The following is a 23,950-nucleotide window of genomic DNA, read 5'->3' as shown; positions in this document are numbered from 1 at the left end:
AAGGTTGTGACTCCTGACTTCTCGCGCACTGTTCTTAGAAATTTAAGATTTATCTACACACCAACTGATGACTTCCACACTGGTCTGTGGACAACTTGTACTTTGTTCTGTTAGCTAAAGATTAAAGAAGACTTACAGAGGTAAAGCTTTAACTAAAGAATTAGTTTAATTAAAACTAGACTTTGAAAAACTTAAAATGTCAATTATATTAAATATATTTCCACAAATGTGTCTGTTTAAGTTTATTGTCCAAGCAGTGGGTCCTTTATAACTTAACAAGAGCTTTACACAGATATATTAGAAAAGTCGAGCACTGTAAAGATAATTTAAATCGGAATGAAAAGCTTGATTAAGAAGACGACAGAAAATACATTTTGTCTAGGAATATTTAACATTTTTTTGTGTCGTGCTTGTATTGTTTTCAACCCACCATGGTTCCAGTTCGAGATTTCTCTAGCAGCATCGGTGATGACGTAGTAGCGATTATGGACATAACACTTTATCACAATCGGGACGTATTTTTGCAATTCTGGGTGATCTGAGATTGATTCATACGAATGGCGTCATCGACGTCTGTGCAGACAAGGCGTAGCAAAAAAAAAGTTAACGTTATTTTGTTTCAAGCTGGAAGAAATTCTCCAAACATGACACTTTGTTGTCTTACCTGCCGTCGGCCAGGACTGAACTGGTGTCGCAGGGTTCGGTTTGGAGACACGAGCGTCAGTATTTGGTCCAACTACATTTTTACAATTGATTCAAAAGTCAAAACCACCTCTGCTATTCCAGAAGTGTCCTGTGGGCGGCAGTGTTGACTTACATTTGGACCCTTTCTTGTTCTTGTGCGTGATTTCGTGTGTGTGTCTGTATTTGTATGTGATAGTGTGTGTGTGTGTGTGTGGGGGTGTGTGTGGGGGTGTGTGTGTGTGTGTGTGTGTATAAAAGCATGTTCGTATGTTTTTCTGTGCAAGAGCGTGTGAACATGAAAGTGTGTTTGTATGTGTGAGCACTGAATCTGTTTGTATTTGTTTGTAACAAAGTGTGTGTGAGTATGAAAAAGTGTTTGTATGCATGTGTGTGTGTATTTGTTAGTGAGAGGGTGTATGAATGTGTAAGTGTGTTTGTATGCGTGTGTATTTGTATGTGAAATTGTTTGTATGAGTGTGTATTTGTATGTAATATAGTGTGCGTGGGTATAAAAATGTGTTCGTATGAGTGTGTGTTTGTATGTAATATAGTGTGTTTGGGTATAACAATGTGTTTGCATAAGTGTGTATTTGTATGTCATATAGTGTGTTTGGGTATAACAATGCGTTTACATAAGTGTGTATTTGTATGTAATATAGTGTGTGTGGGTATAACAATGTGTTTGCATGAGTGTGTATTTGTATGTAATATAGTGTGTGTGGGTATTAAAATGTGTTCGTATGAGTGTGTATTTGTATGTCATAGTGTGTGGTAGTGTGTGTAGGTATGGAATGTGTTTTAATGTGTGTGTATATATAGTTGTGTGTGATAGTGTTTGTGAGTATGGAAAGTGTTTGTATACGTGTGTGTGTGTATTTTTAAGTGAGAGGGTGTTTCAGTGTGTTTTTATGAGTGTGTATTTGTATGCGAGAGTGTGTTGGGAAACCCCTCTGCTCGACGAGCCACCCCTGCAGCTCCACCCACGCCCGCTAGGTGGGGTCGTCGCTCCGCGGCTGGTCCAGGACGTGTTGCGCTCCCGCTGGTCCAGGAGTACCGCGGCCGCGAGTCTACTATATGTATGAAGTCCCCCGCTCACGTGACTTTTTCAGGGTGGCGGCAAAACGGTAGGATTTAATGACGTCACCGGCCGTTGATAAAGTTGATCGTAATCGAACGCGCCTGCGCATTGATCCGCCCGCGATGTTTCGCGCAGCGGAGCGTTTTTGCCGCACAGTGACGCGCTGTCCCTCTGCACCGAGCGGCGGCGCGCAACGGAGCGGTGTGTGCACAAGGCGCGGAGGAGACAACTCAGGTGTGTGTTCCCATTGATGGTTGACAGACTGTGCGCGTGTGTTCGTGCGTGTGTCCGCTTTTTGTGTTGATCACCTGTGAGCGCGGCGGTTTTTCCCACTCGTGCTGTGACGGAGCTGGAACCCTCTCGTTCGGGTCTGTGGGTGGAGTGTGTGTGTGTGTGTGTGTGTGTGTGTGTGAGAGAGAGAGGGGCGGGAGGGCTGCTAGAATCTCACTCTGATTGATCATCGCTCATATTCCTCCACCACTCGCCCGTCCAGGAGGTTCGTCTCCGCACTTTGTCTCAGCGGGGGATCCTGGGAGAGCAGGTACGTTCCCTCGTCAGTTTTTTCGCGCATGTGGAACAATGTCGTGCTCTCTCTCAGTCACGCGCCTGCAAACCATAGTTAGCGCTGCAGAGGCGTCCAGATGTCGGGGTTGATCAGAACCCGCCACAGATTCACGTGTAAAACTTCTCCCGAGGGTCGGAAGGATGGAGCAGGTGTCTGACCCACCAGACCCGACCCCTGGTACTTTGAGAACATCGGTATTCTGTTTGAAAAAGTTGGTTTGTTGTAACATAAGTAATCGTTTTGACGCGTGTGCACGTCATCATCTGTTCCACTGACTGGCTGACGCTACAATGCTGTGACGTCAGAGTCGTTGATGTGAAACTGTGTTCATGACAGATGTGATGAGTGATGGCGTGAGTTTGATGCTAACAAGTCAGCTGACTGTTTTGACAAACCCACTCAAAAACACTGAGAGACCGTTCTGAGTCTTCTCTCACAGGTACTGACCACTGCAGCTGAGCCTATGATGGCAAAAAAGGGTGACAGTTATTGTAATGTACTGGCTGACACGACAGCAAAAAAAAAAAGCCAAGATTTTCGTGCAGACAGGAAGCGACTGAAGGGACCACCACCCCCTTCCCCCTCCTCTGGTGTCACAGAAGGTCGCGGGGAGACGGGGGAGCTGTGGAGAGACGACGGCGTGTAAATGAAAGTCTTAATAAGCTCGGGGGCTTCATGCCGCTGCTCAGACGCCTCGCTCTGATTCGCCTGCTCCTCTGTGGAGACGTGAGAACTTACAGTCGAGGAGTCCTGCCTGTCGAGGCAACTTCAAACGATCCAGGTCCAGAGAGAGTGTTCAAGTTTTCGCACAAAAACTGGAACAGTGTGAGAACATTATGACTAAATGAAGTAACTCAGGGACTGTCATGGAGGAACCATGAGCAAGGTCTTCAGTTACTAGAGTAGGAAGGAGAGCTGAGCCAGAAGACAGACGCCCTGACTCACCGACTTAAAGTTAATCACATTCATAAAAGATCAGTAGCCTGAGAACAGTTGACTTCTGAGCTTTGTTTCCCTTTTCTGTACACACCTAATTCTTCCTCTGTCTCGTCCTCTGTTTCCTTATCAATTTTACCACTGTTTCCTCTCCTATTTTCTGTTTCCATATATATATACTCCCTACTTTCCTTATATATTTTCTATGTTTCCTGTTCTGTTTCCTAATTTTTTCCTTTGTTGCCTACGCTGTTTTCCCCTCTGCTACATAATGTTTTCTTTTTCCTTTTCTGTTTCCTTATTCCTACGTTCCCCCTACAGTTCTTCATCTCTTTCATACTCTATATCCTCTTCTAATTCATTCTATTATTTCTGTTTTCCTGTTCTGTTTCCTACTCTGTTTCCTCTTCCATTTCCTACTCCATTTCCTTACTTTTTCCTCTTCTGTTTCTTGTTTTTTTTTCATCCGTTTCCTCTTATATCTCTGTTCTCTTCTGTTTCCAACTCATATTTCCGTTTCCTACAATTGATTTTCCATTTGTTCTTATTTTTCCTACTTTTTCTATGTCTCCCCTGTTTCCTACTCTTTGTCCTCTTCTGTTACCTACTAATATTATTTCTGTTCCGCCTAAATTCACATTCTCTTTTACCCTATTTTGCCTTTTCCATTTCCTCCTCCGGTTTAATTCATTTGATTTCTCTTGCCCACCCTCTGTTCTCCAGCGGTCTGTGATTATGGGACTCTAACAAGGAACTCGTGCTTGGGTGGACTGGAGGTCCTATGGGGTCATCAGGACACCAGCATGTAAAGTTCTCGACACCTCAAACACTGACTCATCATGGCGACTCGCTGCTTCCTGCTTCTGACCAACTGGATACTTCCTGTCCTCGCCAACCAGAGGATCCCCATTGACCTGCAGGTGGCGCCTGAGTACGCCCACTCCATCCGCCTGGACGGGGACATCGTCCTGGGCGGACTTTTTCCAGTCCACTCGAGGGGTGACCGTGGAACCCCGTGTGGCGATCTGAAAAAGGAGAAAGGCATCCACCGCCTGGAGGCCATGATGTTCGCCATCGACCTGATCAACAAGGACCCGGACCTTCTTCCCAACATCACTCTTGGGGCCCGTATCCTTGACACCTGCTCCCGGGACACCTACGCCTTGGAACAGTCGCTCACCTTTGTCCAGGCTCTGATAGAGAGGGACGGGTCCGACGTGCGGTGCGCTAACGGTGACGTGCCGATCTTCACCAAACCTGACAAAATCGTGGGAGTCATTGGAGCGGCGGCCAGTTCCGTGTCCATCATGGTGGCCAACATCCTCCGCCTCTTCAAGGTTAGAGCCTTTCTTTTGACATTTTGAGTTCCCAAGCTTACTGGCCGAGCGACTTATCGCCACCACTATGGGGAATCGCCACAGAGACGATGGATGGTGTGTCTTAGTGTGTGTGTGTTTGTCTGGTCAATGGTTGTTGTGGCTGCATGTTCCTCTGCCATGATGGAGATCTATATCGTGTGACAGTCAATAGTATTTTAATCTTCCTGCTGCCTCATCAATAATGCAGAATGTGTCCCACTGTGAAATAGTGAGATTAGCACACACTCACACACACACACCTACACACACACACACTCTAAGATGATGTGGAGTGGGCGATGTGCTCCTGTCGAATTAGCCTATTCAGAAAATACACATGTTTGCTGCTCTGATCGTGTGTGTGTGCATGTGTGTGTGTGTATACTCTCATGCTGAATGTGTATATAAGGAACACCCCCCCCGCCCCCAACCCCCACTGGAACGGAAACATAAAGGGCTGCAGGGGGCGCTGTGCTCTTTGTCATTGTCTCTTTTGAAGATTCACTTTCATCGTCCGTGTCTGTGATCTGAAGAGGAGCGAGTTATCTGACGGAGCATCGTCTCGAGGGAGTGTCGACGCACACAGAAGCTGGGGATGATTAGGAGGAGGAAGATGTGAGAGTCTTCCAGGTGGAAGACGGATAATACCGTAGACGGATAGATAGAACGTCAGATGATGACGCGATGGTATCCTCATTCTTCGAGAGAAAAGCAACAATTCGTGACGTCGACATGATTTTTTTAGCATCACACACTGAAACTAGCTAACGTATGTGATAATAATAAATTATCTTATCTTATCTTATCTTATCCCCGATGCATTAGCACGCATCGGGGATAAGATAAGATAAGATTATTTGTCCCCCAGTGGGGTAATTCAAGTTTTCACAGCAGCTAGTTCACAGTCCAATAAATGATCAAATATACGGTGCGCATATAAACAACAACATTAATAAATAATGAAAAACTAAAACAAGATATAACTCGTTAGCACACTGATGCTAACTAATGCACTGAAAGTGGCTAAAACGTATCTTTCCATTATACAATCCACTACGCTTATTACTTACCTACTTTATAATATCTCACTTACGATGACAAACGTGCTGAAGCTACGCTGACTTAAGCATCAAAGCTAGCTTGCACAACAAATTTATCAAACTAATGCTAGCTAAGTTACAGGTCGTCGTCACGACTCTTCATTCTTGAGACTTTCAGCACAAGACACCGTGGGTGTCCTGGTGGACAGTGTCGGTACTGCAGGTCGTCTGCTGTGTAACTGAGTCATCTCGAGACATTAAGATGCATCGACTTGTTTTCGCTTGTTTATATTCTCCGACAACGATCATAGAGATGAGTGTTGATAATGAGTTTTATAATGATGTCTCACACACACTTCCGCTCGCAAACGGACACACTCACACCCACAGGCATCCGGCTCCACTGTGTGTGTGTTAGTGTGTCTGTGTGTCTGTGTGTGTGTGTGTGTGTGTGTGTGTGTGTGTGTGTGTGTGTGTGTGTGTGTGTGTGTGTGTGTGTTAGTGTGTCTGCGTGTGTCTGCGTGTGTGTGTGTGTGTGTGTGTGTGTGTGTGTGTGGAGAGAGTGGTCAGTTGGCTCACAGCAGTCACTGAGGGGAAACGCTGTGGAGAAGCCAGTGTTGGCAGCCACGACAGGAAGGATAATAACATGTATGTCAACAAAAACAACATTGACGCTATCAACAAAAACATTGGTAAATAGACGAGAACATGAGAAAACAAGAGAAATAATTAGAGTCCGATATGACCGAGATAGAAACACTCATCTACCCTCGGTCAACACCTTCTGGCTCTTTTGTCACTGCGACTCTCATTAAGAATCTTGTGCAAGATTCCTCATATCCTCTACACACACACACTCGCACATCCAAACAGTCGCACACACACTGGGCTTATAGGTGAGCGTGTCACACCTGAACTCAATATTCCTCACAGGACCGTTTAAAGGGTGAGGCTCTTTAATATATTGATGCGTTTGCCTCAGTGTGTGTTTTTGTGTGAGTTGAGTGTGTGCCTTATGTGTCCATCTTTAGTAAGTGTATCGTTCAGGAATAATTGTTATTGTGTCTCCAGATTCCTCAGGTCAGCTATGCGTCGACGGCTCCCGAGCTCAGCGACAACACTCGTTATGACTTCTTTTCTCGAGTGGTTCCGCCGGACTCCTATCAGGCCCAGACCATGATGGACATTGTCACGGCTATGCAGTGGACTTACGTGAGCACGCTGGCGTCTGAGGGCAACTACGGCGAGAGCGGCGTCGAAGCCTTTGTCCAGATCTCCAGAGAGACCGGTAGGAACACGGAAGTCGGCCTGAGTTGTTCAAAGAGTCCATTTGTGAGTTGTTCTGGGAGATGATCTGAGATTAGATCTAGAGTCGTTGAGAGCCGATCTGTGAGTTGATCCGAGAGTCGATCCGAGAGTCGAAAAACTACGTTGATTTGAGGGTCAATTTGAGTCGTTCTTAGTAGTTCTGAGTCAATCTAAGAGTCCATCTGACAATCTACATGATTTGACCTGAGATTGAACCGGAGTCTATCTCCCATTCGATCTAGATCACATGACTAATCTATACAAACAAGTCATAGTTGCTTCTTCGTCAGGTGGTGTTTGTATCGCTCAGTCACTGAAGATTCCCCGAGAGCCTCGAGCCGGAGAGTTTGACAAGATCATCCGACGGTTGCTGGAGACGTCCAACGCTCGCGCCGTCATCATGTTTGCAAACGAGGACGACATCCGGTATGTGGATCACGACACAATGCCTGACTCGAGTGGACCGGGTCGGTACCGGGGCCTCTTAAGTCGTTCATGTCAGGACTGCTCTGTTCGGTCGCCGGAGGGGTCGGCGATGATGCTTATAAATGCAACCGTGCTATTTTTTTTCAGACGGGTTCTGGATGCAGCGAGGAGGAACAACCAGACTGGACACTTCCTGTGGGTGGGCTCGGACAGCTGGGGGGCAAAGATCTCTCCGGTCATCGGTCAGGAGCGAGTGGCAGAGGGCGCCATCACAATCCTGCCCAAAAGAGCGTCGGTTGAGGGTCAGCGTCAGACACGGACTCTCTCTTCTGCGAGGCTGCTGATGTCCGTCTGTCCTCTCTTTTCGCAGCGTTCGACCGATACTTCCGTAGTCGCTCTCTGTCCAACAACCGCAGGAACGTCTGGTTTGCCGAGTTCTGGGAGGAAAACTTCAACTGCAAACTTGGGATGACAGGGAAACGAGTCGGCAGCCTTAAAAAGTGCACAGGTGAGAGTCTCACACTGAAGAGGTGTGGAATACACTTTTGAGTCAAAATTATCCGGCTCCTTGATCTCTACACTGTGACAGATGTTTGAGAGACTATTTAAGCGAGTGGATCTAAAAGAGTCACTTAAAGAGTGAGCTCTTGATTAGACTGTGTAAAAAAAATAAGGAAGATTTAAACAATAATCAAATAATTGTGTCGTCAGGTTTGGAGAAGGTCGGTCGAGACTCGAACTATGAGCAGGAAGGGAAGGTCCAATTTGTTATGGACGCCGTTTATGCAATGGCTCACGCACTGCACGACATGCACCGTCAACTCTGCTACGGCTACCCAGGGTTGTGCCCGCGCATGGCTAACATTGACGGGAAAGAGCTGCTCAGCTACATCCGAGCCGTCACCTTCAATGGTGAGTCACATGAAGAAGGGTCCGGTTATCATTCCAACAGTTTGATTAATTCATATTAACCGCTAAATATCAGGTAATATTGGCGAGGCAATGAACAAGCTAATGTGCTAATGCTAGGTATATCAGTTGGAATATCTGTCTTTTAGTATTATAGTGATATGCTCCCAGAAGTAGAAGTATAAACTGGGTAAATCGGAGATTACACATGTGGAGGAACACAATAGCAAATGTTTTTTTTTTATATAGGCAGTGCCGGGACGCCGGTGGTCTTCAACGAGAATGGAGACGCTCCGGGCCGGTACGACATCTTCCAGTACCAGACCACTAATAGGTCAACAGCAGAGTATCGAGTCATAGGGTCCTGGACCAACCAGCTGAACTTGAAGGTCAGTGGCCCTCAACCCCTTTGACCCCTACGCCTTCTCTGACATCACCTCCTGTCTATTTTCAGATGGAGGCATTGCGCTGGAGGACCGGCGATTTGAGGCTGCCGAAATCTGTATGCAGTGTCCCGTGTCGTCCCGGCGAGCGAAAGAAGGTGGTGAAAGGAGTCCCGTGCTGCTGGCACTGTGAGCGCTGCGAGGGCTACCACTTCCAGGTCCGAAGACAAACACTCTGATGAGCTGGATATCACGTGTCCATAGTGTCATGCTTACGCTATTCCTTTACTTCCAGTTGTCTGAGTTCTCGTGTGAACTCTGCCCCTATGAGATGCGACCCAATGTGAACCGGACTGGCTGCGTTCTCATCCCGATCGTAACGCTGGAGTGGGCATCGCCATGGGCGGTCTTCCCAGTCTTTATCGCCATGCTTGGCATCGTCGCCACCACTTTCGTCATCGTCACCTTTGTGCGCTACAACGATACACCGATTGTGCGCGCCTCAGGACGCGAGATGAGCTACGTGCTACTGACGGGGATTTTCCTCTGCTACGCCATAACGTTCCTGATGATCTCCACTCCGGACGTGGGCGTGTGCTCCTTCAGGAGGATCTTCCTCGGCCTCGGCATGACCTTCAGCTACGCTGCGCTGCTCACCAAGACCAACCGTATCCATCGCATCTTTGAGCAGGGAAAGAAGTCTGTGACTGCTCCCCGGTGAGAGCTAATCTGCTGACTGGCACTTTAATCAGTAATAGATAGTCTTATTCCCTGTCATGTTATTCTGGATTAGTTAATCATTTTCACTGGCAGATTATTCTAAATTAGTCTATCTATTTCACTTGATAAACTTGTTAAACAGAATAATCCTCAACTTCACCTGCAGAACATTTCAGTTTCCAATTTAATGTCTAGTCTAATCTATCTTAATTTCCATTAAGGTGCAAGATTCCAAATTATTTGTTGTTACTGTGACTGTCAAGGTTATTCAAATTAGTACAGTTTCCAGAAATACGTGGGCAGTGGTGGAGGTCATTTATCTTGACCCAGAGACAACAATGGTTAATCTTTTTTCTGCTCGAACATAATCTGGATTTTGGTTTCTTCATCCTGTTTCTGCTGCAGGTTCATTTCGCCGGCGTCCCAGCTGGTCATCACCTTCACGCTCATATCCGTTCAGCTCTTCGGCGTCTTCGTCTGGTTCGCTGTCGACCCACCACACACGGTGGTGGATTACGGTGAGCAGAGGACACAAGACCCCCGGTCGGCTCGAGGCGTCCTCAAGTGCGACATCTCGGACCTGTCGCTCATCTGCTCGCTCGGCTACTCCATCCTGTTGATGGTGACGTGCACTGTCTACGCCATCAAGACTCGCGGCGTACCCGAGACCTTCAACGAGGCCAAACCCATCGGCTTCACCATGTACACGACCTGCATCGTCTGGCTTGCCTTCATCCCCATCTTCTTCGGCACGTCACAGTCAGCAGAGCGGGTAGGTCCACTCGAGGTTCGTCAGCTGCAGTGGAGGAGACTAAGAGGTTTCTTGCAGATGTACATCCAGACCACCACGCTGACCGTGTCCCTCAGCCTATCCGCCTCTGTCTCCCTCGGGATGCTCTATGTGCCGAAGGTCTACGTCATTCTCGTCCACCCCGAGCAGAACGTCCCCAAGCGAAAGAAAAGCTTCAAGGTCAGACAAATGAGTCAACCTCATGTTCCTTTTTCCACATGTAATGGTGCTGTTCGATACTCCAGGCCCTTGTGACCGCGGCCGCCATGACGGGGAAACTGGGACCGAAGAATGAGCGACCCAACGGGGAGGTGAAGACGGAGCTGTGCGAGAGCATGGAGACGAACAGTGAGTCCTCCATTATTAACTGTTTTTCTAAGGGTTACCCTTCAAGTGAATGCCAGTACATTTGGCACAATAGTTCTGATAACATGCTGACTACTGGATTAGCAAGGTCACGTACATAACCGATTGTGTAACTTCCTGTCTTCCTTTCATTGTCTCCCCTATCTCTCCTTTATGCAGCGTCATCCACGAAAACAACGTACGTCAGCTACAGTAACCACGGCATCTGAAGCGTCAAGACAGATGTGTCAGCGTACAGGCCGACCAGCAGGTGGCGCCGCTGGAATCCAAGCATGAGACATTAAGTGTTGTTCCGCATCAAACTTCCGATGGTCGGAGCGGCGGTCGGCGTGCCTGCTTTTTCCCGCCGCCGCAGCCGATGTCAAGATTGACTGGGCAGAGACTTGGCAAACGCCAGTCAGAATAAAAAAAAAAAGGGCAAAAAGAGATTAAAAAGTTCGGAAGCGTGCGATGAGTGGCACGATCAAAGCTGTTTGTCATTGTATTCTGTGGTCGTGGCGGTTCTTCGTTCCTGTCTGTGCGACGCTCGTGCACCATGTCTCCAGTCGTCATGGTAACCGCATGTTACTTTTATACCGAAGATTTATTTATAATAAAGGAATGTTTCACAAACGTCACGCTTGTTGCTGCTCACTGCCAACAGAGGGCGACACTGCTGCTCTGTGTCACTGGACAAAACTTGCTCATTCATCCATTCATCCAACTCTCACCATCCATAAGTTATCTACGCCATGGAGGTCATGGTCGTCTCCACGCGCACATGTCTATCGCACATACACACACACATTCACTCTCACACTGGCACTCACACACTATCACACATACATACACATTCACTCATACACTGACACACACAAACACAGATTAACCTTCACACATACACACACATATTCACTCTTACATTGACACACTCGCACACATACACATTCACTCTGACACACACAAATAGAGATTAACTTCCACACATACACACACATATTCACTCTCACGCTGACACACACATATTCACTCTCACTCTGTCACACATTCACTCTCTCACACACACGTACAGTATTCACTCTTACGCTGACACACACATACATATAAACTCTCTCACACACACTTACATATTAACTCTCACTCATAAAACAGACACATTTACTCTCACACTGAAACACACTCTCTAACGTATATGCAAACACATTCTCACTTTCTGTAACACACACTCAAATGCTGCTAAAGCACTGCACCTTACGTGAGCTCACTGTTTCCATGGTGACGGAGGATCAGATCTTTTAGTTATCGCTGAGCTGTCGGACCAACAAGTGAAAATCTCTGAAGTGACGAGACATTTCTGCATGTGTTTCAGAGGACATCACAATTAATGAGGTGCCGGTTGTGTTGGCGCTGGTCTTCTTGTTGCTGGTTCTTATCGGCTGGTATTGTTGGTACCTGTTTTGTTGTGCAGGTCTTGTTTGTGCTGGTCGTGTTGGTGCTGGTCTTTTTGGGACCAGTTGTCTTTGTGCTGCTCTTGTCGGTGTCCGTTGGGTTGGTTCAGGCATCATTAGCGTCGGTTGGGTAAGTGCATGTCTTGTTGGTACCAGTTGTGTTGTTGTAGATTGATGTTTCTCCAGTGTGAGCGGTCTAGGAGCAGCTTCGGTTGAGTTTCGATACAACGCTACAGTGATGCTCACTCTACGTTGCAGGAATGACATGACATTTGCAACCTTCAGCATATTGATGGTACTCAGAGTAGAAACAGGTGTTAGATGGCGACTGTGAGAAACAACCGCCAGCAACGATCAGCTTTCTTGTCTGTCTTCATCTAGCATCTGGTACACAACTCAAGTCCAGGTGTTCCCTTACTAGCCAAGGTGTTGGTTTGTCCTGCTCTAAGGCACAACAGGCAGCTGTTTTAACTTTAGCTGAATTAGCGCCTGTGTCTGTGTCACCCGTAGAGACGACTACAACCGCATGCAAATATAGTTAAAATGTCAAGAAAAGATAGCTTGCCAGTCATGGTTTTTGTGAGAGTGTATGTGTTTCTCTATGTGAGATTGTGTGTTAATGAGAAAGACCATCAAATCTCGTACCGTCGATACCGACAATGTTTTCTGCTGAGGTACCGACTCTCTTGTTCTGAGCGACCATTCCAATCAGTTCAGACCTCGAGGATTGAAGCATCTTTTATTGTCTTTCAATTAACTGGGAATGGAGGGAAATTTGTTTCTGGGGGCTAATATGATGGAATTAAAAAAAGAATAAAACTACATCAGCCTTCTTGAAGGAGACAACAATATAAGAAACGAAACCTGTGTAATACTCAGGAACACTGTTCATCAGTCTAACAGTTGTAGCAAATATTTCAGAAGGTTCTAGAGTTTCTGTTCTGGGTCAGCCCGAATTGGACTCTGGAAGTAACCTGGAACTGAACCAGATGAGAGCACATTTTTACTCTACACTCATCCTCAAAGGACATACATCATAGCAAAGCTTCTAGACCTAACAGGCCAAGACTTCAGAAATCTGATCCACAGGTCTCAGCATGGAAGTCCTTATGTCCCTGTCTTCTGTGTTTGGAAGTAGGAAGTGCAGGAATCTTTTCCAGAGAGACCTCTGGACTTTTGGCTGCTTCTGGACCTCGGTGGATGTCTTTTTTTTCTTTTGTGTCTTTAGTTTTCGGAGTGGTTTGACTCTAAAAGTTTGCTGATCAACAGAGATCTCCTCCATTTTGAGGCGCAGACTGTCTTTCTTGGACCCGATGGACCTGGACAGCCTCAGGAGTTCCTCAAGTGTCTCTACACTGGACTGGAGTTCAGCGTCACTCTTCTGTCGGAGCTCTCGACAGCATTGGCTCAAGTCCCAGTATGACTCTTTGATCTGTTCCATCAGCTGAGAGACAAGAGTGGTCCTTGTCAGGAGCTGCTGGTGAACCCTCTCTGTGGTCTCTAGTTCTCGAGGGAAGAACACAGTCCCATCATCGGTTGTCCTCCTCAGGGTCACCAGGTCCTCCATAATGCTGCGATAGACTGACCCTCTCGCCAGGGCCTGGTTGTCTTGGTGGAATTTCCTCTGAGCAAGTCGAAGACGCACATATCGGAGTGGGTGTTCAGGACGGACCTGGACTTGTTCCTGACCCTGGGAACTAGTCTTCTCCAGTTTGGTAAGACTAGACTGCTGTTGGTCTCCCAGCAGGTCCAAGAGTTGGTCCTCAGTCCTCTGACAGACAGAGACCTGCTCCACCTTCAGGGATCTGATCAAGTTCAGGTCCTCAACACACGACTCGATCTCAGAGCCGACAGTTTCCTGAAGGTCCCTCATTTGGTCGTGGACTTCCTGACTCAAGTGGACTAGTTTCTCTAGCTGAACGCTAAGATGGTCTTGGATCTGCCCGGACTCGTCCTCCCTCATCGCCTGCTGCGTCTGCTCTCTGAGGGTCTCAAGAAGGACCAGCACCACCGCTCTGAGGTCCTCACAACTACATTTTGTATTGCACTCTCAACCGAGTTCCAGTCTGGACTAGACGCCCGACTAACTCTAGACATGACCTGGAGAGTCTTTATGTTCCAGGTGAACTTGATGATGTCATAAAGCCATTTGACATTTAAATATGTCCCACTGAAGGCTCTTGATGACATCACCACTGAGAGTGGTGTTTGGAAGCCAACCCAAGAGTGCAAGATAAATGTTGTCACCTGTCTTTGGAGTTGTTGATTAGGACGTGTATCTAAAGTCGTAACATCTGTAAAGTGTGTAACTTATCTTGTTTAGTGTGTGCCTTTTTTTTAGCATGTCAGTCTAAATTTGACTTGAGTCTCATAGTGAGTGTTTTCTCTAATATGATTCTGCTGAACATCAGGAAGATTCTCTGACGGGATTAAAGTCCCTCCGGGTTGGACAGTTGATGAGTCCAGGCTAGACTCGAGCTATAGTTGGATCTGCTCTGATGCTTCCATGTTGACGAGACACTCAAGCGCCTCTTCTCAGCTGGGACTCAAGATGTTGTCGAGTCATGTTCTGGAAGAATAACTCGTGCCCTGCTGCGGCGCCACCTGCAGATGTGCTCGTTTACACCCGATCTCACTGCAGCACGACTCGAACTTCGGTCTGTGACCAAGAACACATTGAGAAAAGATTATGACCACCTGAGCGGCTGCTGTGATTGACAGGTGATCATAAGGTTATAGCTTATTGTTTTGACTATTCAACTGAGCGTGACAGGAAGTATCCTGCAGCAGGATTGATCAAGCGGATCAGAGCATCATCGATTGAGTCAAGATGCTGAGTCGACACCGTATCGTTTATTGACGAGTCAGCAAAAGTTATAGATTCCGACCCGAATGACCAAGTTCTTTTGAAGTGTTTTTTGACTCACACACACATAATGTTGATTATACATGTCAATGGTAATAGGCGTGTGTGTCTGTGATAGAGAATGAGTAACTTATACCTGTTGTTTAGAGTTTGGAATATTTTTGCTTATTTTTGCCTATTGTTGCCTTTTGTTGTCATCATTTTCAGTTGTTGCTGTCACTACTTCTATGGCGATAGTGTGTCTTCGACATTGTCCTTGTGTATAAACATTCCTGATGTTGTTGTTATTGTCGCTGTGAGAGCTCACACTTGTGTTTGTGACAGGCTGCTATCACTTGTTGTGCGTCTGATTTAGTTTTGGAGGATTTTGTTGCTTGAATCTGTCACTGAGGCATTCACACACACAGACAGACGCACACACACACCTACACACACACACACAGACACACTCACAAACTTGGCTGCTTTTTGAGTGTGTGGGCGAGTTGCTGTGACTGGCACTGTCAGATTAGCATATGTTTGTGTGTGTGTGTGTGTGTGTGTGTGTGTGTGTGTGTGTGTGTGTGTGTGTGGTGCTATTATGCATATATTCAGATGACAAAAAAAAAGGAAGGAGGCGATTGACACAAAACAACAACCATGCAGCACACAACACACACACTGCAATACATGACATTTTCTGCATGCAAAAACACACACAGACAGACCAACTTCATTTGTCTCACACATTTAAAATGAAAGAAACTACACAATAAATGCTAAAGTACAAAAGATTAAATTTGTACGCACAGACCAAGAGTCTCTTTCAGTGAGCTGAGAGACTGCGTAGTTGTCTCTAGTCTTCAGTGGCTCGTTCAGATGAACTAGGAACACAGCTGGTCATAATGTTGCAGCAGATGTGTGTACCTTGATGTAGTTTCGGGCAGAGTTGATCTCAAAACACACATTTGTCTTAGTGACACATGCAGGTCGAACATAATTGCTCAAGGGCATCCTGCTGCTTTTGATTTCACACACTAAAGTATTCACAAACTCACACTTGCAGAGACAAACAAACACACTGTGAGTTTAGCGACAGGTGTGAATAGAATCGACAAAAACACAGACCTGTGTGTGTGTGTGTGTATGTGTGTGTTTGTGTGTGTGTGCACCTGTGTGTGCCAGTGTGCGTTCTGTGTGTGTGTGTATACGTGAGTGTGCATTCTGTGTGTGAATGATCCAAGTGTGTGAATCAGTTCTGGTCAACTAGCTGTCTACAGTGAGCGTGTGGCTCACCATATGATTGGAAACAAGGTCGCATGGTCAGAAGACAACTGTGGAGCTGTGAGTGACGTCCACGTGTCAGCTCAGTGAGTCGCTGACTTGCGTATTTTGACGTGAAGCCTGACAGACCGGTTCCTGTGAGAGTGTCAGATCATATAAACGCTGACGCAGCAGATCCTCGTGTCGTCTCTCGACTGCAAGCGTGGAAGTGAGCGAGCTCTAGTTGTGTGTTTGATTCTTGACTCACCCGAGTTCACGTCCAAAACTGTGAGCTTTGACTGCATTCTGTCACCATCACCCCACAAATGGACTTTTACTTGTAAACCCTTTTCTGCTCTCTTCACACTGGTGCACGATAAAGTCATGATGGTGCACGATATAGACACACTTATGCACAAGTGTGTCACCGTTGTGCATAAGTGTGTCTAAGGAAGACATGCAGAGCACGATGAAGACATACTGGTGCACGATGAAGATATACTGGTGCACGATGAGGATATACTTGTGCACGATGAGGATATACTTGTGCACGATGAGGATATACTGGTGCACGATGATGACATACTTGTGCACAATGATGACATACTTGTGCACGATGAGGATATACTTGTGCACGATGAGGATATACTTGTGCACGATGAGGATATACTTGTGCACGATGAGGATATACTGGTGCACGATGAAGATATACTTGTGCATGATGAGGATATACTGGAGCATGTTGATGACATACTTGTGCACGGTGAGGATATACTGGTGCACGATGAGGATATACTTGTGCACGATGAGGATATACTTGTGCACGATGAGGATATACTGGTGCACGATGATGACATACTTGTGCACAATGATGACATACTTGTGCACGATGAGGATATACTTGTGCACGATGAGGATATACTTGTGCACGATGAGGATATACTTGTGCACGATGAGGATATACTGGTGCACGATGAAGATATACTTGTGCATGATGAGGATATACTGGAGCATGTTGATGACATACTTGTGCACGGTGAGGATATACTGGTGCACGATGAGGATATACTTGTGCACGATGAAGATATACTTGTGCACGATGAGGATATACTTGTGCACGATGAGGATATACTGGTGCACGATGATGACATACTTGTGCACGATGAAGATATACTGGTGCACGGTGAGGATATACTTGTGCACGATGAGGATATACTTGTGCACGATGAGGATATACTGGTGCACGATGAGGATATACTTGTGCATGATGAGGATATACTGGAGCATGTTGATGACATACTAGTGCACGATGAGGATATACTGGTGCGAAATGAGGATATACTGAGCACGATGATGACATACTTGTGCACGATGAGGATATACTGGTGCACGATGAGGATATACTGGAGCACGTTGATGACATACTTGTGCACGATGAGGATATACTGGTGCACGATGAGGATATACTTGTGCACGATGATGACATACTTGTGCACGGTGAGGATATACTTGTGCACGATGAGGATATACTGGTGCACGATGAGGATATACTGGAGCACGATGATGACATACTTGTGCACGATGAGGATATACTGGTGCACGATGAGGATATACTAGTGCACGATGAGGATATACTGGTGCACGATGAGGATATACTAGTGCACGATGAGGATATACTGGTGCACGATGAGGATATACTTGTGCACGATGAGGATATACTGGAGCACGTTGATGACATACTTGTGCACGGTGAGGATATACTGGTGCACGATGAGGATATACTTGTGCACGATGAGGATATACTGGAGCATGTTGATGACATACTTGTGCACGGTGAGGATATACTGGTGCACGATGAGGATATACTGAGCACGATGATGACATACTTGTGCACGATGAGGATATACTGGTGCACGATGAGGATATACTGGTGCACGATGAGGATATACTGGAGCACGATGATGACATACTTGTGCACGATGAGGATATACTAGTGCACGATAAGGATATACTAGTGCACGATGAGGATATACTGGTGCACGATGAGGATATACTTGTGCACGATGAGGATATACTGGAGCACGTTGATGACATACTTGTGCACGGTGAGGATATACTGGTGCACGATGAGGATATACTGGTGCACAATGAGGATATACTGGAGCACGATGATGACATACTTGTGCACAATGATGACATACTTGTGCACTATGAGGATATACTGGTGCCCGATTATGACATACTTGTGCACGATGAGGATATACTGGTGCACGATGAGGATATACTGGAGCACGATGAGGATATACTTGTGCACAATGAGGATATACTGGTGCACTATGAGGATATACTGGAGCACGAGGATGACATACTTGTGCACGATGAGGATATACTGGAGCACGATGATGACATACTTGTGCACAATGATGACATACTTGTGCACTATGAGGATATAATGGTGCACGATGAGGATATACTGGTGCACGTTGATGACATACTTGTGCACTATGAGGATATAATGGTGCACGATGAGGATATACTGGAGCATGTTGATGACATACTTGTGCACCGTGAGGATATACTGGTGCACGATGAGGATATACTGGTGCACGATGAGGATATACTGGAGCACGATGATGACATACTTGTGCACAATGATGACATACTTGTGCACTATGAGGATATAATGGTGCACGATGAGGATATACTGGTGCACGATGAGGATATACTAGTGCACGATGAGGATATACTGGAGCACGTTGATGACATACTTGTGCACGGTGAGGATATACTGGTGCACGATGAGGATATACTGGTGCACGATGAGGATATACTGGAGCACGATGATGACATACTTGTGCACAATGATGACATACTTGTGCACTATGAGGATATAATGGTGCCCGATTATGACATACTTGTGCACTATGAGGATATACTGGTGCCCGATTATGACATACTTGTGCACGATGAGGATATACTGGTGCACGATGAGGATATACTGGAGCACGATGATGACATACTTGTGCACGATGAGGATATACTGATGCACGATGAGGATATACTGGTGCACAATGAGGATATACTGGTGCACGATGATGACATACTGGAGCACGATGATGATATACTTGTGCACGATGATGACATATTTGTGCACGATGAGGATATACTAGTGCACGATGAGGATATACTGGTGCACGATGAGGATATACTGGTACACGATGAGGATATACTGGTGCACGATGATGACATACTGGAGCACGATGATGATATACTTGTGCACGATGATGACATACTTGTGCATGATGATAACATACTTGTGCACAATGAGGATATACTGGTGCACGATGATGACATACTTGTTCACGATGATGACATGTTTATGCACGATGAGAATGTACTGGTGCACGATGAGAATGTACTGGTGCACGATGATGACATACCTGTGCACGATGATAACATGTTTATGCAAGATGAGAATGTACTGGTGCACGATGAGAATGTACTGGTGCACGATGATGACATACCTGTGCACGATGATAACATACATGGCATAATGAGGATATACTGGTGCACGATGATGACACCAAGGTACACAATGAAAGACACGCTGGTGGCTGATAACAAGTTGGTGCTTAATGACAACATGCTGGTGATCAACATAAGCGTTGATGCATAGTAATGACACATGCACAATGAAGTCTTTCTGTTCTTTTTCCTTTTTGCTCGACCTCTCTTTGTTATTTTTTGTTCTGCTTTGTCTGTTTTCCCTCTGCTATTTTTTTCTTCTTGCGTCTTACTCACTTTTATCCTTCTGTTTTCTCATTGTTTCTCAGTTTCTTGTTCATCCTTTTCTTTGTGTCTTCTTTCTTTTACCTGCGATTTTTTCTGTTTTATTGTTTATCTTTTCCTCTTTCTAATTTCCATTGCATCATTTCCTTTTCTGTGAAAGACTGTTCATCAGACTTGTAGATTACTATGATGTGATTACTATGACGTGATTACTATGACGTGATTACTATGACGCGCTGAAAGTCTTTCAATTGTGTGGGTAGAGAGAATCATTCTCTCACCATTAGGACCAACGTAGAAACTTCACTTGTCAGTCACAGGGTCAGAGGTCACAGTCAGTCACTTCTCTCATCCCTTGGCTATGTTTTTCTCCTCTCTCCTGTTAACCTGCTGGTCTATAAGGATGTGAGGTTAAAGGTGGTGAAGCCTCCTCCAGGTACTCCTAGTCTTCCTCTCGGTCCTCCGGGCCCCCTCACTGTCCTTCTGGTCTTCCTCTTCGTCGTCCTGGTCCTCCCCCAGGTCTTCCTCTCTGTCCTCTTCGCCCTCCTCTCCATCCATCAGTGTTCTCACTGCTGCTGTTGCCATGGCGAGGACGGAGGATGACGATGGTCTCAGTGTTTCCTGCTGAATAATTCAGGACGATTGTTGGATGTGAGGATGTTTGATCAGCGATTCGTGAAGCTTCAGGTCAGTGTGACTCACAACACCTCTGTTTTACTCCCTCATTAAAGGAAGAACGTGACGACAAACATCTCAGCTTCCTCAATCATGTGACTCCAACATTGATTACTTATGTCTGACCCCTGTTGACAAATATCCATGTAGCCAAGATGACTTTCAGCTACACACGCACACTACTACACCTGATGCCGACTTACTTTCACACACATACACTCACCCACACACACAGTAACCTCATTAATGCTGATTTAAAATTAAAAGTCACTTCTGAATCGCCTTGCTTTGTTCTCGACTTGAGGCATCGCCGCCTTTGAATTCTGTTAGTGTCTGTTAACGTTTGTGTGTGTCTGTGAGTTTGTGTCTGTGTGTTCTCCTGTAATTAAGTGTCACATGTGTTGCAACTTCTTCTATGTCTTTATGCCTCACTAGCAAATCGTTGACATCCAATTAAAGATGCATTTTCTGCTGTCTTTAGGAGCTCATATTTGGTGCCAACTTTTGAGTAGCAAACACAATATCTGTCTGTAATTGTGTTTTATTGTGAGTGTGTATCAGAAAATTGTCGTGTGTAATATACTTACTGTGTGCGAGTGTGTGTTTTGTTTACCAAATACGCATTCGACAAAAGTAACCGTCAGGAAGTATGAAAACCAACGTTAACATTGTTGATAGTGTTTTTTTCTGAGACTTGTCAGGTCCCGTCACTTCAGCTTTTCTTCTCCAGATAAAACTTGATGCAAATGACATGATTTCAGATTCACTGCGTCCGTTTGACGGATCCTGACAAGTCGCAGTCGATTGTTTGATCCATGACAGACTCATCATCCAATTATCTTGCTCGGTCTGTCCGTCAATCATCTCTTCCACAGACAACAGTTACAACTGATAATGTCCTCGGTGAATCTAGTGTCGTCTACTCATGTCTGTATGCCGATATGGTAAGTCATTCACTTTCTTAAACTGCTGTGACACCTAGTGGAGTGTCTGCAGACCGTTACCATGGCGATGCCTTGTTGTTAGCTGTGTCTTTGTTGTTTTGGTTTCCTTAAACACAATAGCTTTCTTCTTAATCTCACATTTCTCCAATGACAACAATATAAAACCTGAAATCACTGGTCTGCTGCTCGAGGGCGCCCCCCACAGCTGCACTTGGACTCGTTAACATCATAAGCCAGTTTTTTTTTTCCCTGGAGCTGTCGGTTCCGGTTGACAGAGTCCAGACCTGAGGAGTGGAGAACCAAGTCACGGAAGAACTGCCGAGACGCGAATGACTCGTCCTCTGTAATTAACTGTCACAACACTTCAGCGCTAACTAATGGACCCTTGTTAATTTACAGACCCTTTAAGAGGACTTATCGCATGATGACGAGAAATATTGTGCGCACACTACACACATTTGCAAACGCACACACACAAATGCAAGCACGTACACACTATCACATGAAAATACAAACAGGCGCACACACACAATAAGCTGCTTCCAAGAGAACACATGCAACCTCAATTAACAAACAACCTCTGAGCACCAATATCAGAGGTGAAACAGTCAAGATACAGAAGCGAAAGAGTCAAGATACGGAAGCGACACAGTCAAGATACAGAAGTGACACAGTCAAGATACAGAAGTGACACAGTCAAGATACAGAAGTGACACAGTCAAGATACAGAAGCGACACAGTCAAGATACAGAGGTGACACAGTCAAGATACAGAGGTGACACAGTCAAGATACAGAAGTGACACAGTCAAGATACAGAAGCGAAAGAGTCAAGATACGGAAGCGACACAGTCAAGATACAGAAGTGACACAGTCAAGATACAGAAGTGACACAGTCAAGATACAGAAGTGACACAGTCAAGATACAGAAGCGACACAGTCAAGATACAGAGGTGACACAGTCAAGATACAGAGGTGACACAGTCAAGATACAGAAGTGACACAGTCAAGATACAGAAGCGACACAGTCAAGATACAGAGGCGACACAGTCAAGATACAGAAGTGACACAGTCAAGATACAGAAGTGACACAGTCAAGATACTGAAGCGACACAGTCAAGATACAGAGGTGACACAGTCAAGATACAGAAGTGACACAGTCAAGATACTGAAGCGACACAGTCAAGATACAGAAGTGACACAGTCAAGATACAGAAGTGACACAGTCAACATACAGAGGTGACACAGTCAACATACAGAAGCGACACAGTCAAGATACAGAAGCGACACAGTCAAGATACAGAAGCGACATAGTCAAGATACAGAAGCGACACAGTCAAGATACACAAGCGACACATTCAAGATACAGAAGAGACACAGTCAAGACACAGAAGCGACACAGTCAAGATACAGAAGTGACACAGTCAAGATACAGAAGCGACACAGTCAAGATACAGAAGCGACACAGTCAAGATACACAAGCGACACAGTCAAGATACAGAAGCGACACAGTCAAGATACAGAAGTGACACAGTCAAGATACAGAGGTGACACAGTCAAGATACAGAAGCGACACAGTCAAGATACAGAAGCGACACAGTCAAGATACAGAAGCGACACAGTCAAGATACAGAGGTGACACAGTCAAGATACAGAGGTGACACAGTCAAGATACAGAGGTGACACAGTCAAGATACAGAAGCGACACAGTCAAGATACAGAGGCGACACAGTCAAGATACAGAAGTGACACAGTCAAGATACAGAAGTGACACAGTCAAGATACTGAAGCGACACAGTCAAGATACAGAGGTGACACAGTCAAGATACAGAAGTGACACAGTCAAGATACAGAAGCGACACAGTCAAGATACAGAAGCGACACAGTCAAGATACAGAAGCGACATAGTCAAGATACAGAAGCGACACAGTCAAGATACACAAGCGACACATTCAAGATACAGAAGAGACACAGTCAAGACACAGAAGCGACACAGTGAAGATACAGAAGTGACACAGTCAAGATACAGAAGCGACACAGTCAAGATACAGAAGCGACACAGTCAAGATACACAAGCGACACAGTCAAGATACACAAACGACACAGTCAAGATACAGAAGTGACACAGTCAAGATACAGAAGCGACACAGTCAAGATACACAAGCGACACAGTCAAGATACAGAAGCGACACAGTCAAGATACAGAAGTGACACAGTCAAGATACAGAAGTGACACAGTCAAGATCTTCTATTTTTATTTAAACTCCACTCACCTAAAATTTCGTTTTGACACGTGCAACAGGCTTTAGATTTTTTTTTATAAGCAAACAAAGTTGTTTCCCTGACTCACAGCTACACACAAACAACACACACACACACAAACTCACACACAGTCTCCAGTCAAAGTGATTAATTGTGTCGCCTCTCCTTCATTAAACGTTTGCTC

At 45.6% G+C, this 23,950-nt stretch overlaps 1 protein-coding gene across 1 annotated transcript; it reads left to right on the top strand.

Annotated features, from left to right (window-relative positions):
- The first annotated feature begins 2,224 nt into the window (after positions 1-2,224).
- grm8a (glutamate receptor, metabotropic 8a) lies at positions 2,225-11,138 on the top strand. Its single transcript, XM_087786719.1, has 14 exons — positions 2,225-2,303; positions 3,987-4,600; positions 6,733-6,949; positions 7,260-7,395; positions 7,543-7,697; positions 7,766-7,903; positions 8,107-8,307; positions 8,554-8,693; positions 8,759-8,905; positions 8,983-9,404; positions 9,813-10,179; positions 10,237-10,377; positions 10,443-10,545; positions 10,723-11,138. The coding sequence occupies exons 2-14, from the start codon at positions 4,103-4,105 to the stop codon at positions 10,770-10,772; spliced, it is 2,715 nt and encodes a 904-aa protein (XP_087642845.1). The 5' UTR covers positions 2,225-2,303; positions 3,987-4,102; the 3' UTR covers positions 10,773-11,138.
- The last annotated feature ends 12,812 nt before the right edge of the window (positions 11,139-23,950 follow it).

This window comes from Callionymus lyra, chromosome 3 (assembly GCF_982586985.1).
Source record: "Callionymus lyra chromosome 3, fCalLyr1.hap1.1, whole genome shotgun sequence".
Taxonomy (NCBI): domain Eukaryota; kingdom Metazoa; phylum Chordata; class Actinopteri; order Syngnathiformes; family Callionymidae; genus Callionymus; species Callionymus lyra.
This window is presented reverse-complemented; position numbering and strand designations above follow the sequence as displayed.